The sequence below is a fragment of the Littorina saxatilis genome, linkage group LG17 (genome assembly GCF_037325665.1).
Source record: "Littorina saxatilis isolate snail1 linkage group LG17, US_GU_Lsax_2.0, whole genome shotgun sequence".
NCBI classification, from domain to species: domain Eukaryota; kingdom Metazoa; phylum Mollusca; class Gastropoda; order Littorinimorpha; family Littorinidae; genus Littorina; species Littorina saxatilis.
Window position 1 is genome coordinate 9997293 of NC_090261.1, and position 15363 is coordinate 10012655.

The 15363-nt window shown below is 45.0% G+C and overlaps 2 protein-coding genes across 6 annotated transcripts in view; one reads left to right on the plus strand and one right to left on the minus strand.

The window, feature by feature from the left end:
• LOC138952660 (galactose mutarotase-like) overlaps window positions 1-15363 on the plus strand; it is a 380407-nt gene that overhangs the window by 211824 nt on the left and 153220 nt on the right. The window lies entirely within an intron of this gene.
• LOC138953160 (dual E2 ubiquitin-conjugating enzyme/E3 ubiquitin-protein ligase BIRC6-like) overlaps window positions 1-15363 on the minus strand; it is a 92776-nt gene that overhangs the window by 41758 nt on the left and 35655 nt on the right. For 3 of the 5 annotated variants that reach the window (XM_070324959.1, XM_070324958.1, XM_070324957.1), the window contains exons 30-46: window positions 14469-14696; window positions 13798-13981; window positions 13250-13384; window positions 12503-12785; window positions 11524-11692; window positions 8989-9141; window positions 7856-8368; window positions 7341-7468; window positions 6060-7069; window positions 5456-5638; window positions 4836-5036; window positions 4276-4549; window positions 3413-3663; window positions 2628-2961; window positions 1761-1953; window positions 1155-1286; window positions 235-505 (exon numbers count right to left, since the gene is read on the minus strand). In XM_070324959.1, coding sequence (XP_070181060.1) covers window positions 235-505; window positions 1155-1286; window positions 1761-1953; window positions 2628-2961; window positions 3413-3663; window positions 4276-4549; window positions 4836-5036; window positions 5456-5638; window positions 6060-7069; window positions 7341-7468; window positions 7856-8368; window positions 8989-9141; window positions 11524-11692; window positions 12503-12785; window positions 13250-13384; window positions 13798-13981; window positions 14469-14696 — 4642 coding nt within the window. The remainder of the gene's footprint in view (window positions 1-234; window positions 506-1154; window positions 1287-1760; window positions 1954-2627; window positions 2962-3412; window positions 3664-4275; window positions 4550-4835; window positions 5037-5455; window positions 5639-6059; window positions 7070-7340; window positions 7469-7855; window positions 8369-8988; window positions 9142-11523; window positions 11693-12502; window positions 12786-13249; window positions 13385-13797; window positions 13982-14468; window positions 14697-15363) is intronic. The other 2 variants (XM_070324961.1, XM_070324960.1) reach the window with 2 other exon arrangements.

Consider the following 15363-nt stretch of genomic DNA (forward strand, 5'->3'; position numbering starts at 1 on the left):
GATTATTTCTTCTTTACACAAGCACATTGCTGATGCATTTTATCCTTTTGTTTCTTCCTTTTCACTACCATCACCACCCTACTCACACTTTCACTGGATTATTGGAGAAAAAAAGTTTGAGAACGACAAACTTGTAGATGTCATCAAATTTCACAGGAATGCCCCCAATCATTTACTTTCACAGAAGCTTCAAGAAAATGAACGCTACATTCACTCCCAGCACAACAAACTCACCGGCATCAGGCCACTCTCCTCTCCTCGGTCCGTTATCTGCAGAGGGTTGTTGTTGCTGCTGCTGTTGCTGCTGTTGCTGCAACCTCTCAGCATCGCTGACAAGATTCCGCTCCACGATGAGTGTGATCTGACGACTGCAGTACTCGGCCAGACCCTGGGCCAGCACGGTGGGAAGGCCGGAGTCCAGCAACTGGGCCACAGCGGCCGGAGAGCGGCACACCACGGAGACACTCTCCAGCTTCCCCTTGTCTAGGGACAGGCTGCTCAAAGCCTGAACAAATGCAGAAGATAAGCTGGTAAGTGTGGGTTTTTGTCCATCTTAAGTCAGGGAAACACCCTTGAACGAACCACTAATGGTTTGACATTGATGGCGTTAAAAACCATTTATCATCTGGAAAGTGTTTCTCAAGATTTTGATCAGTTTGTGAAGCCACATACGAAACAAGATCCCTTTGTGATAGATAGGTGCATAAAGATACATTTATCTGCTTCCAAGAAAGCATACGCACATTCCCTATCGTGAAGGTGCATATAAACCCACGCACAAACCTAAAATGTCCACAACACTCAAAGCAAAGTTCCTGACAACCAGAAGTTAACTTGTACAGTGGTACCTGCCTTGATAGGCCCCTCCAATGAGAGGATGATAGGCCCCTCCAATGAGAGGATGATAGGCCCCTCCAATGAGAGGATGATAGGCCCCTCCAATGAGAGGATGATAGGCCCCTCCAATGAGAGGATGATAGGCCCCTCCAATGAGAGGATGATAGGACACCTTCTCTTGTCCCTTTGTCTATCATCTTGACCAAAATATACCTGTCATGACAGGCCACCTGCAGTGTAGGGACACGTTTGGCTGGTCCCAAGGGTATTTTTCATCACAGGTACCACTGTATTTGACCTGGGTCAATCCAACTGACCTGCTGTGCACAACTGAGGCGAGTGGCTTCCTTAGAGTCGTCTGTCATTGTCCCAGACGGTGCTTCATGTCTCAGAGGCTGACGGTTGGCCTCTTTGGAATCGTCTGTCATTGCACCTGGGCCCTGGGCACCCTGAACATAAACAAATATTAGGTGTGAGATCATAGAGTTTTGTTGTTTATCTATTTGACAATAATGTCCTTGATATTTGATTACAGCTTTGCTAAAGTGGACGATGTTGACTGGTCATTTGTGCTACTGTCCGGGTTGAAACTCAAAAACACAGACAAAAAGTCAGCAACTGGTCAGACCTGCCGCTATGTCTTTTGTTTTCTTGTTCCCCTCCACTGTCACGTAACCACTGCATTGTTGACGCCTTTTGACTCCTCAGCACGAAAGACTTTTTTTAAAAGAGCAGATTCCCACTTTCAAGAAAATACAAGCCTGGTACAATTACTATTCTAACAAGGGTACATTCACAGACAAAAACAAAAACTCCAAGACTTCTTCTTCTTCTTCAGCGTTCGACAATAAAAACTCCAAGACAAGTACAAGTACCTATCCTGAGATTTTTTTTTATCATAACACACGACTTGTAAGCCTTACCTGCTGTTGCTGAGCGTCGTCTTTGCTGTCGTCAGTGGCAACAGCAGAGAGGTCGTTACCCAGGAAACCGGCCCAGTGCAGCAGCTGCGTGAAGTAGGGCGGGTGGATGTGACAGGCAGAACACAACACGTGGTTCACCGCTTTCTTCAGCAGTGAGTTCACCGCTAGGCTGTTGGCCCACTCGTATAGAGCCCTGGAATCACACAGTAAAAGTTGTAATACAATGTACTTGTTTGGTGATTGTTTACAATTATTTTCCTAAGGGATCTCATTTTCAGAAGCTTTCAAACACATAACTGATGGCAGGCTAATTAAAAGTTGGGAGAAATTTTTTTTTCTGACATGTCTGTCATCAACTCAAAACAATACTCGCTGTAGCACACACTACCATACAGCATAGCTATTTTCACTACCGAACACTACAGTTCACATCTGAATGAGCGGCTCTACTCACCAGTCTATGCTAAGCTGAATGATCCCTCCTTGTCTTCTCAACCAACATTACAGCAGTAGTAGCAAAGAAAACAGCACTAAATTAAACAACATCACAGAATATTACACCAACCTGGCCTAACGTCTTCTTCATTCCATTTCTGCACATACTCCTCTCCCATAAAGTTGTTATGATTGTTGAGAGTGTTAGCTGTGTATGTTTATATATATATAGTGTGTATTGCATATACGATTATTGTGTGAACAGTACATGTGGTGATTTGTGTCTGTATGATTAATTTGTTTTATGTAGGTTGTACTTTTAATTGTTCTATTCTGTATATATATATGTTCTTTTGTAAAGGGCCTAGAGCCATAGGTTAGGCACTTAAAAAATGTCCAGTTATTATTATTATATGCTACTCCAGCCCTCACCCAATGAAATCTGGGGTGATGAGAGACAGCAGGTCATAGTGGACGGGCAGCTCATGGCTGAACCACAGAATGGCCGCCACGCAATGCACATGCTCTGAGGCGGGACTGGTCGACAGCGGAGAGGCAGGATCAGCGCCAAAGACCCCCATGCGATTTTCTCTAGCAGAGGAAGTCCTGCGGAGGAATGACTGAGCGCTGTCTGCTAGCCACTGCAGCAAAGCCTGGACCCTGTTTCTAGTACCGCCATCTTGCGTGATGCCCAGCTGGTACAGGATTTCTACGGTGTAGGGGGTGGCCACGCCGTTCACACGACCCAGGTACCTGTGGCCACGTCCTGCACAGGTAACACAGCTCAGTCAATGCACATTCTCTCAACAATTCAGTAACAAGCAGCCTCAAAGAGAGAAATGGCAACATCAATTCATAAAACATGACAAAAAGAAAGAAAATAGAGACTGTGCCAAATCGTTTCATGAATCGTCTTGTATTTTGTTGTTAGGTTGGGGTTTTTCCATCTTTTTTCTTGTTCTTTTCTGCACACTTGTACATGTTGCAGGAAATATCGACAGGTACGGGTTATTAACAGCAATGCTCATGGCATGGCTCTTTACATCAACTCCCAATGCCAACGCGCAACGTTATCAGCAAGTACAGGTTATCTACAGCTATGCTTATAACATCGGCTCCAAATACCAACGCAACATTATTTCTCACTCTACTTGCTGATTCCGTCCAATCATCGTACAACACTCTCTACCCTCTAGGAGCCAGTCCAGAAGCCTTACCTCTGTCCCCGTACTGTGACGGGTTCCTCAGGATGTTGTCAATGAGGGCCAGGCCTATTTCCACGGAGCTCAGCCCTAGGCGCAGCAGCACGGCCTCGATCTTGGTGGCGTAGAGGGAGGTTGCCGGGGAGACGAGGAGAGAGGTACAGGTGTTGAGCACGTTACAGGTTGGGGCGGCGGCACGAGCCACGTCACCCTCCACCTCCTTGTGTGCCATCAGACAGTGGTGCAGCAGTCGCAGCCAACCCATGCTGTAAGACACAAGAACAACAACCATTTTATTTTAAAGTAGGTATACTTCACGTCAAGACTGAAGTTCAGCCCTTTATAAACTCACTGAGTTACACTATTGCCTGATCTACACCTTCAAATTCACCAACATCACCAAAATTCTTGCAAGGAAGAGTTTGAACAATCGTTTCCAGAGTACTTCACATTTTCAAAACAAACCTCTTGTAAACCAGAAGCACGATGCTGGAAAATGTCTGAAAAGTGTGAAACTCCTTTCCACTTTTTATCCATACAAGAGCACAAACAACAGATCAATCGTAACACAAATATTGACCAAACCACACAATAGACTAGAATTTGAAACCTGTGGCGTGCAAAAGAAAGGACACTCAAAACGTTGCTTGTTAGAAGCAAAGATCCACTTTGTATGTGTAGTTCGGTTGTATGACAATTCGGCCAGGGTGGATGTTCGCCCTGAATATAGTCATAATTCAAAGTCCAAATAACAGGCTTCAATCAGCCCACAATAAACACGTCTCTTAATCAATAATGCTGGGACCTATCTGTTCAACAACAGATTTAACCCGTCACCATTTACTGTAATCTACCCGACCCTCAAGGCTGAGACGTACCTGCATCTGGTCATGGTGTCCTCGCAGGGCATGAAAGCGTTGGAGGTCTCAGTGACCTCGCCGAACGCCCGCTGACCTCGCAGACACACCTGCTGCAGGCCAATGGTCATGGAGTCGCGGGGCCGGTGCAGTCTCAGCGTCACCACGTTCACCACCTCCGGTCTCAACAGCTGCAGCTTGATCACCGCCAGACTGCAAGTCACCAGTGGCGGTGAGGTGGGGATCACGTTCTGTCCGTCATGGCTGATCTCCAGCGACACAAAGGAGGGACAAGCTGCAACAAAGTCCACCATTATCATTTATATTTTCATCATTATTATTTCTTTTTGTCCACCATTATCAGCAAGCTAATTATACTGATACTACAAATATACAGCAACTGTATGCCGAAAGACTTTCTCTACACTCTGCAGTGATAACAGACTGAAGGTGTAATACCCAAAATCCTTCAAGTCATTTCACAAAATTCTGAGTTGGAATTGATTTAACATTTCAAGATTTTATGCAGTGCATTTTCTGGGGCTAAACATGGAAGACAAAAGGTCAAGATGACAACTGACTGGTGAGGGCTCCATTGTGGGGTCTGATCTGGACCTGCCTGAGCAGGATGGCGAAGGGCAGAGTGATGACCAGCTCCACCCAGGGTTCGTCGGGGTAGAAGTGGTAGCTCCATGCTGCCGTCCTCGCTCGCCGGTGTGGGGCCGACGTCTGGATCAGGGCGTCTGCCGGGCTGGCTGTGGGGCTGGTCGACACGATGCTGCCTGTGTGGGAGAGAATAAAATTAAAATTTGGATGAAGACAAAAAACTTACCTCCACTTAAATCAAATAAAACCACAGTAAGGACAAAGACTAACACAAACATAACTTTGCAAAAGGCATGATTGGGCACAAACAATAAATACAGACATTCACAGAGATGAGCCTTTCTCCTGCTCCTAAGAGTCACCAGTGAAAGAGGCCACAGGCTTATTCGCTAGTGTACTTTTCCAGAGACTCACACACCTCAGCCTCCTTCCTCCCAACACAGCAAAGCATGAAGCAGCAAGCATCAAAACAGAAGCTACTTTCAGTGCACCTGGAGCATGTGTGCCCTCTAACTCCCTCTACTATTTGAGCCATCCGGCACAATATTATTCCACTCAGCTCAGCGGAAACATTCATTCTCCACACCAGACTTACCGAGCGGAGCAAAGTTGAACAAGCCCTCGACGTTGTCGGAGTCTGCGGCCTTGGCCTTTTCCTCGGCTGCGGCAGCGGCGGTGCTGGTCATGTTCTGCATGATGGTGGAGATGATGCTGGGGCCCACTGAGATGAACTGCTGGCTGGACCGCACCAGGCTACTACACACAACCTCCACTCCGCCTGCACGCAAAAAGCTCTGGTCAAATCACAGCTGTATGTAGCACATACAGGAAACGCACTCATGTCTGAATTACAGATGTGCACTTGTATTTTTGTACTTTAATGCATATCGACACAAATAAGCCAGTTTTTGCTTCCATTCACTCTAAAGAAATTCTGGGAGTACACTACTGAGCCCAATGAAATCCATCAAATGTACAACAAAAACAAAGAAAATGTATGTTGTATGCTTCAAAGGCTAAACAAATCTTTTACAGTAAATAATACAATATGGGATGTTCAATACTTTTTTGTGATCAGTACTGCATTTTGCATACATGCTTTCAAGCTTTGTACTTGATGACAAGCACGAATGTTTGAACACATTCCTATGACTTAAGCTGAGGTAGTCTGTAACTGCAAAAACAGCTGAAGCACCCACCCAGCTCCACAAAGTGGCGTATAGAAGCCGGGGAGTCGAGCACCCTCAGCAAGAACTTGAGCAGAGGTTCCGACAGGCGACACAGGGCACCCGAATCCAGCTGGGGGTAGCTGCCAGACAGGTACTTGAAGAGACTCTCCGTCACAGCGTTGGGGTTGGTGGCCCTCAGTAGCAGCGTGCACAGAATCTGGTAGATCCCGTCGCCCACCGACAAGGGGTCGGCCATGTTGAAGTTGTCGTTGGGGTTGGCTGCGTTGGAGGAGGTGGTGGTGTTGGGGGCGGAGCCCAGGATCAGCGCCATCTTGTTGCTGCTGCAGAAGCTGAGGGCCTGGATGAGACTCTGCATCACGTGGGGGTTGCCCAGAATGATGTCTGCCACGTAGCGCTCGCCTGTCGGTCTAGCTTCCGTGGAGGAGCTTGAGTCGGCGGCGCTGCCTACCTCACTGGACGCAGCGCTAGCCGTCGCACTGCTGCCACCCCCACTGTTGTTGCTCTGCTGTCGCTTCTCATCGTCCGACATGGGGATGGTGGGAATGGGTTGCACCATGGACGATGAAAACGCCCAGTTGAGTTTGGCAGCGTCGGACATACCTTCCTGCAGCTCAACCTGGTCGAAAGCAGCCGTACTCTCGCTGAGTCCCTGAGAGGGGTTACCCCTTGGGGTACCTGTGCCAGGCAGAGACACCTGAACCAGTTTGTTGACTAGACGAAGCAGGGAGCACATGAGCTGGTCCCTGCTGGCTTCACCCCCAGACCCCCGCGCCCCCTCCCCTCGCAAGAGAGAGGCAAAAAGTCCACTGAAGCAGGAGCGAGCGCTGATAGAGGCGTCGTGCGAGGCGGAGCAGATGATGGGGTCCTGACACATGATGTGCTGGTGGACCAGGGAGGAGATGGATGCCACCACAGAGATGGCGTTGCTCAGGTCCACTGTGTCGAACGCCACGCCGGACACCGACTCCACAAACTTGCACTGAGCGTCCAGCGGCCCTGTGCACGTGGAAATAGAGCCCCTGCAACAAGGATAAACTTCTGTCAGTGCAAAACTCTATTACAGACAATCGGTGAAAGCATTCTGCAAATGTATGCCATTACTTTCATTCTTCCTCAAAACTAACACACAGTTTTCTGAGTTTTCTCCTGCATCCTCAAAAACCAAACACAACAGAGACAATTCATAAAGAATGTCATTACATGCTCTCTCTTTGGATAAATATAGTTAGTAATCATGAAAGATATGTGCATGCAATGCAGAGTTTCAGTAAAAGCAACAACTCTCCTCACCTGTCAGCAGTAAGCTGGTAGACAATCTTGAGCAGCAGTTCTTTCAGGTTCTGACCGTTGACATCCACTGACTTGCACAGCAGGCGATGAAGGAAATCATCAAACGCCCTGGTTGCACTTGGCCCAACCTGTAAGTCAGACAATACGTTACACTCCTGCTGTGAAAAAGAATACAGTCCCAGAACACCTTCAGCATACTACTTACAAGAAAATGAAATCAAAAACATTTAACCTGATGAAATGAACTATCTAGTTCAAGTGTAGTTTTTAAGGTGAAACTGAAAGCTCTTTCCGATCACAAGCATCATGGCATAACATTCAAAGAAGACTAACATAAAGATGACATTTTACCCAGGCAATGTTTCATCCTGTGGGAGAAACAGACTCAAGCCTTGCAGGGTATACTTTTGGCACCTCAGTTAGTTCACACTTTGAACCATAAAACTAAGTAACATTGGATTAAACTCTAAACACAGAAGAGATTGCATTATCTAAAAAAAACAAAAAAAACTTGCCTGGTAGAATTGCAGCCCACTGCTGGAAGGAGAGTTGGCAGAGGAACCCGACAGGAACTTGAGGATGAGAGGCACAAGGTTGGGATCCGTCAGCACCACGGACGCCATCAACCCGTTCCCGACACCATCCAACCCTGTGGTTGACACTGAAGTCTCCCGGCCCCCCACCGCCATCTCCTCCTCCGATGACCCCGCACTGGCTGCTGCATCCTGTCTCTGATTGGTCAGGAGACATAATGTATGCAGGACGAAGACCCAGGAGCGTACAGACACCATGGGGGCGGCCATGACAGCCTCCATCAGATGGACGACAGCCGTGGGGCCTAAGGGAACGACGGGCACGCGAGCTGGGTTGAAGGCCTGAGGGCCGTGGTCGTCAGCCACGCTGGACGCACAGTTCTGGTTGAGGGTCAGCCACAGCTGGAGCACAGAGTCCAGACTGACGCGGCCCTGGGACAGCTGGGCAAACAGGTGGTCAAAGCACTGGCTCAGCATGGCCGCTGATGACAGGGACTGGAAAAAAAATACAGCAGAGTCAGTCCTTATTCTCTGCACGGGTGCAACAAGACTGTCAGGAGTTGAAAAAACCCAGGCACCCCACTAGAAGACTCCCTTCCTTTTAGAGACCCCCCCCCCCCCCCCCCTTTGAAAACTCCGTTACTTTTAAAAACCCTGTTTTTTCAGGTATTTTTGGTTCTTAGCCTCTGTAAATTTACCCCCATTTTAAGACCCTCCAGACGGCCTAACACTGCTCATTCCTAAGACTCTCCTGATGACTTGGGTGAGTCAATAAATACATACTACAGGACACACATGTGTATGTAAACACACCTTCATCCTTTTACATCAGAAGCAAATGCTAAGGAAGTCCATTTGGTTTCTGGGAACTACATGCATACCCCAATAGTCAGAGAATACACTGAGAAATTTGCTGAGGGAAGAATAAGGAAAGAAAAAGGGAGAGAAATACCAAGAGAGAGAGAGAGAGAGAGAGAGAGAGAGAGAGAGAGAGAGAGAGAGAGAGAGAGAGAGAGAAAAGGTGATCATAGGCATTAAGAAAGGGAAACGAAAGGTAAAATTAAAAAAAGCCAGACAGAATTTGCTGCAACAAACTTGATCTCAACAGGACTCACATTCTGTGTGTTGAGAGTGGCCTGTGACAGTTCATCATCAGTGGGCGGTGTGACAAGAGACGGCTCGCTCAGCATGTGGGGAAGCTGAGGGGGTGTTGGTAGTGAGCTGGTGAACGCTCCAAACACGTTCTCCACATGCACTGACAGCATCACCTGGAAGACAGTAAAGAGTGATTAAGTTCACTTCGTATTTGTGAACAGCTCAGATCATGGGTCAATGAAGTGTTGCACAGACGTCAAAAACAAAGTACAAGATATTGCACTGTAAGTGTTACCACACTGTTGCTTAGTGTCTGTAGGAAGCTACACGGTGAAAATAGAAAAAAGAAAAACACGATTCTTGACTTTGATGGGCTTTTTCTGCTCGTAAACACACATTCTTCTGCTCATCACAGCATGCCCCATTATTGAGTTTAAAACACCAATTAAATTTGTTTTGAATAAAACTCACAATTTTACAATAAGAATTTAGAGACCTGAATCAATTAGGTATATCCTACTTAGTTTGACTTTTGCAAAACTAAGTAATTACACATTTAATTGAATCAGTCAGACAGACGGAGACATAGAGAGACAGACAGAGGGCAAACAGAAATCTGAGAAAGAAACCCCTTTAAAAATGTTACCATGTTTGAAATGAAACATCGCAAGGTGAAGCCATAATTCATCACCTTTCAGTATGACGTCATGAGCGTGTTCCACACTTGAAATGACGTGTTTTTATCATGTTGTCAGCTGCACGGAGCTTGGAAGTATAATTTCCATTCAACGATCCGAGTTTGTTAAGTTGTAGCCTATTTTCAACGTCAAACACCATGAAACTATATATATTTGGAATCAGAAAATGGTAAGGAATAGATAGAAGTTGTTTTTAAGTGTCTTTTTTCATAAATAAAGATAGTGGTTATTTATCGGTTTTCTTCATTTTTAAGCATAATTATCAATACAAAACAACAAAACTATATAGTTTTAGATACAGGACGCAATAGGGAATACACTAATATAAATTTTTTTTTTCAAATATTAGTTTTTAAAAATTTGAAAAAATGACATATTTCGAACAAACATTTCAATAACAAAACTTTAAGTGACCAAACTGAAATGCAATCCCATAATCCGGCCTAGATCTGAGATTGTGTGGTAAGAAATTCGATCAAATTGATGAAAAACTGTAACTGTGAAAGTGCTGCCTCGACCTTTTGGCAAACGGTAAAATATGACGTCATCAAACTGTCCTATCAATTAACGGAAAAACCTTCTATGAGAAAATCCAGTCAAAAATATCCATATCAAATTTCATAAAGATCCACTCCGTAGTTTTTGAGATATGATCTGCAGTGTGAAAAAACGCCCATAACGCCCAAAACGCAAACTCATTTGTCATGATTTGGTCGTGTTCTGCTGATACTATAATGTTTTTCTTTCCTAAAACACACTATAATAGTAGCCTTTCCCAATGTCTATGCTAAAACTGACTTGTCTGTGTTGTCAATGATTTTGCCACAGTGTGAGAACACAATCTCACGCCCATAACGCTATGACACGAAAACTCATTTGGTCGTGTTCTGCCGATACTGTAATGTTTTTCTTTCTTAAAACACACTATAATAGTAGCCCTTTCCAAATGCAATGCTAAAAATGACTGGTCTGTGTTGTCAATGATTTTCTGCGAGAATGCGATCTATCTGTTTGTAGCAAAGACCGTGTGACACGAAAGTTATGAGCGGAAGACAAATCTGCTGAGTGCAATTACGTTTCAGAAGATAGTTGGTTAAAACAGTTTATCACTCAGACACGCAAAGGAACACTATAACTTTATTATTCAGGCCATATTTGCTTTCCTTTGTCATGTATGAAAGTACTGGCCTTGGTTGAAGAAAGTGACCTGTCGCTGTGCAACAAATTTGTCGCCATTTTCCGCCGTGTTTTGTAAATAAAACGTGTTTACTACCCACACATACAAAACGATGCTGTTGGTTCTTTTTATTTTCTTATTGTTTGATTCATGCTTAGCAGTTTAGTATGCTTTGTTTTCTTCTCAATTCAATGGATGGCTATAAAATAAGCATTTAAATGTGAAGGTGTTAAAATTACCCATGATCTGAGCTGTTCACATTTACATCAACAGCAGTACTAAGCGGCAGATTCAAACAATCTCTCGGTTTTCGATTAGTAGTCTGCATAAAAGACAAAAGTAGAGAACTCTGGGCCCCTGTCTATTCACAAGTAGTTTGTGGCATCGCTCATGAATGAGAGAAGCAGTGCAGTTAAGAAAACAGAAAGCAGTCCCATCGTCTAAAACACAACTCAGAGATTCATGAAACAAAATACTGTCTGGTTGGATTATCTGTTTGTTCTTCACCTAGCTTTCTTCAAATGCCTTTGTTTGTTTGTTTAGTTCTTTGTCTTTAACTTCATGTGCTTTCTGCTGGAGCCAATTTTTACTTGAACAACAGGCATAGCCAATGCATAAATATCGTTAAGAAAAGATTCACTACATTCCTTTTCTTGACAACACTTTCATATGACACTAACCCTCATGCGCAGCTCCGGCAGCCACTGCAGACCAAACTCTAGCCGCGCGTCCTGAGCCACAGAGAGGCCGTGGCTATTAGCCGAGGACTTGCTGGTGTTGATCAGGTCATTCAGCTTGGTCTTCATCTTCTTGATGCGGTCTGCCGTCGTCTTCTTCCCATCCAGGATACTGCTCACAGAACAAAACCGTCACTTCATGTACAATCTGGGAATGAGACATCAAAGCACTGATCACAACAAAAATGAATGTATTTCAAAAAAGTGTGATTTTGCACACTGATTCATTTTTTACACAAGATAAAAACTTCACTACATTTTCAGCTTGGCGGATTTTCCAGAGGACGAACAAGAGATAAATACAACAAATGCAAAAATGAGAGCTTGCTTTCAGAGAAGTGTACAAGTAAAACCGTAAAACATCACAACTAGATGCCTTCAGATTTGTTTCCTCCTCCATTTCCCTCTCATATGACACCACCCTATTTCGAACAAATACGCAATAAAACACAACCATACTTTTTTTTTTATATGAAGTCTGATATCGCGCGCGTATCTCTAGACTCTGACTCAAGGCGCAGGGATCTATTTATGCCGTGTGAGATGGAATTTTGTACACAATACATCACGCATTCACATCGACCAGCAGATCGCAGCCATTTCGGCGCATATCCTACTTTTCACGGCCTATTATTCCAAGTCACACGGGTATTTTGGTGGACATTTTTTATCTATGCCTATACAATTTTGCCATGAAAGACCATTTTGTCAATCGTGGGATCTTTAACGTGCACACCACAATGTAGTGTACACGAAGGGACCTCGGTTTTTCGTCTCATCCGAAAGACTAGCACTTGAACCCACCACCTAGGTTAGGAAAGGGGGGAGAAAATTGCTAACGCCCTGACCCAGGGTCGAACTCGCAACCTCTCGCTTCCGAGCGCAACTGCGTTACCACTCGGCCACCCAGTCCTGTCCATACCCTTTAGCCTGCACCAGAGGAGGGCTGAGCATGAGGTCCAGCTCTCCGTTCTGCTGTGTAGAGGCCCCTGTCGACTTCTTCTTGGGAGCTTTGCCAAACGCAGAGGAGTACGGCGAGAAGAGCTTGGGCTCTGGAGGAGGTGGCGGTATGTCCATGATGGAGAAGGAATCGCCGTAGTCGTCCTCCATGACGTCTTCCAGGAGCAGGTCCATCATGAGGCTGGTGTCCTTGAACCCTGACGACGGCTCCATGCCTCCTTCTGCCCCACCTTCTGGTGCTGAGTCTGGAAAAGTTGAAGGACTCTGTCATGTCACACTACCTTCAGGAAAAGTCTTTTACCATCCCTCTACTAATATCCCTCTTACTTCATGCCTTCAGCATGAATTTCTTAGTAACTCAATAGTGCAGTTTACAGAGTCCAAGACTGATTCCACATCTTCCATTGGCGTTCTCTCTTAACAGATTCTACACGTTTTCACCGGGTACTTTTCTAAACCACTAACTAAAGCTGGCCCTCAGGAGTCTGATTGGAAAAAAAGCCATGAAGATCTGAACAGCCCAATTCTTTACATTCATCAACTTTTGCAAGATGGAACTCCGTAAGGTTCTGATATGTGTACACAGCCAGTCAGTGGCCACACACACATTACTACCCCATAGAACCTTTCTCAAATTGCCTGAGCAGACTTTTGCTTCAAGTACAATTTTCAAAACGCACACAAACTCCCAACTGCGTGAGAGGTTTACCTAAGTCATCATCAGTACCATCGTCAGTGTTGACAGAGGACGCACTGTGTGCAAGCTGCTCCTCCACATCCGCCATCTCTGTGCCCAGCAGGTCTTCTTCTGACGACGTCATGGAGCTGGGGAACTGCTTCTCTCCTGAGGCACACACAAAGCTTCCAGTTATCTCTCAACACACATTTGTCTCCTTATCTAAGCTAATGGGATGCTTAAAGCAAGGGCAAATTGAAACGACTGACACAATAAATTTACTTTTGCAAGTTCATTGTTTTACTCTGCTCGGGAGAGCAGGTAGAGTGAACACAGTATCACCTATCTACCTGATTTTGATCCAATCCTTGTAACATCAAAGTTTTATTCCAGTTACTTGCCTTTTAAACCATTCATTATTCTACAAGAATTAGCATATCTTGAACAACTCACATAACCTTCAACAACTGCCGCAAACAAATAAAAAGATAAGACGATTAGAACAACACAAATAAATATATGACAGAGTCCCACTGAATCTACCACCCAACCTTGATCAATCTAAACACCAGGTGAATTACCTTCCAGAATATCCTGCAGCAGGCAGGTGATGGCGTGAGCGGCCCAGGGTCCGCCCCACACAGACGGCCCCTGGCTGTTGTCATGGTGAACCGCCAGCAGGATTAGACGCTCCAGCTGCTCTTGGGACATCACCTCTGCCAAGGTCAAGGCTGGGCGAGTCACCACACAGATCTTGGCTAGCACCTGTCGTAAGAACAAACAGGATGGCCGTTTGATTAATCTCATTTGGACTCTACATAACTGATCACAGATCACTGATCATGTGAAATTTACGTAACTCATAATGTACAACAGTGGTGAAACATATAGACTCTCAGTATATAACTCCAGAACATACACACAAATCAAATACAATTTGCTCCCATTGAAATAATTCCACACTGCAAAATTTAAAATGAATCCAGCCACAGTAAACGGTAAAACCGTGTTTAGCAAAGCTGCAGAGATGAAGATTAACAAAATAAATACATTACGGAAATCAACCAATCAGACCACAGTTCTAAAATTGCTGTCAAAACTGCAGCCTCAGGTGATCTTTCGCAGAACAATCGTTATTCTTTATCTTCTTTCTTGTTTACTCAGTTTTATCGCTTTACCTGCTGAGGTCTCCCTAGTATCCACACACCTTCCAAGACCATCAACGTTCTTAAAACAAGGCCATTTCACTGACCTTGCAGGCGACCAGGAAGAGGTCGACGTGACAGGAGAAGTCCATGCTGAGCAGCAGAGACATGAGGCCTCGCACCCCCAGCAGGCAGCGTTCCCGTGGCAACACCACCACACTCTCTGGTGTCTCCTCGTCTCCGTCCTTCCCAGCGGGCCCTTCGCGGTCCTCCTTCGGCAGGCGTCGCAGCACCTCAAGATCATTACGACGCATGAAAATCAAGTCTTTGAAATGCTGCAAACAGAGCAGTAGAACCTGCCGTAAGTGTCTGGAGGCTGGGAACGCTCGGGCTACTGGGTTGGGGATGTATACAGGATACGCTAATGTCTATTCAAGACAGTTTCAGAAACAGATCTCAACTGACTTCTTTTGTTCAAACTACCATTTCAAAAGCATAACGTTTTAACTGGCTATAAAATGATTCAATGCAGATAACTTTTTTGGGTTTAAAACAGGGGTGAAAAAGGGGCCTTCTGAGGCTAAAGACTCATGTTTAGCGCATGCTCACTTTAACTTTTGATTTTGTTTGTTCGGTGTGGGTCTTTTTCTGGACAGGATTTCATTGGTATTCTCATGTTTCATAATGTGAAACAATATGTATAAAGATGGTATTTTCTGAATAAAAATTCTTTATCTGAGAATCTCTTTGGCATGCAAGTTTTAGCATGGTAATCATTACACTAAACACTACCCTAAGCAAAGAAAGCCCACAATAAGCATCGCAAAGAAAAAAGCAGGGTTTATTCTCTCAGGGGTTTCTACAAACATGGGAATCTCCATGCATGGAGACGCAGCCTGTGGTAAAAGGCAAGCTAGAACAGCAGTGGTCTCTTACAGCAGGTTCAACTGTCTGTTAGCAGTGCAGCAAAAGACTGTTAGTCACAAGTAAAACAACAAATAA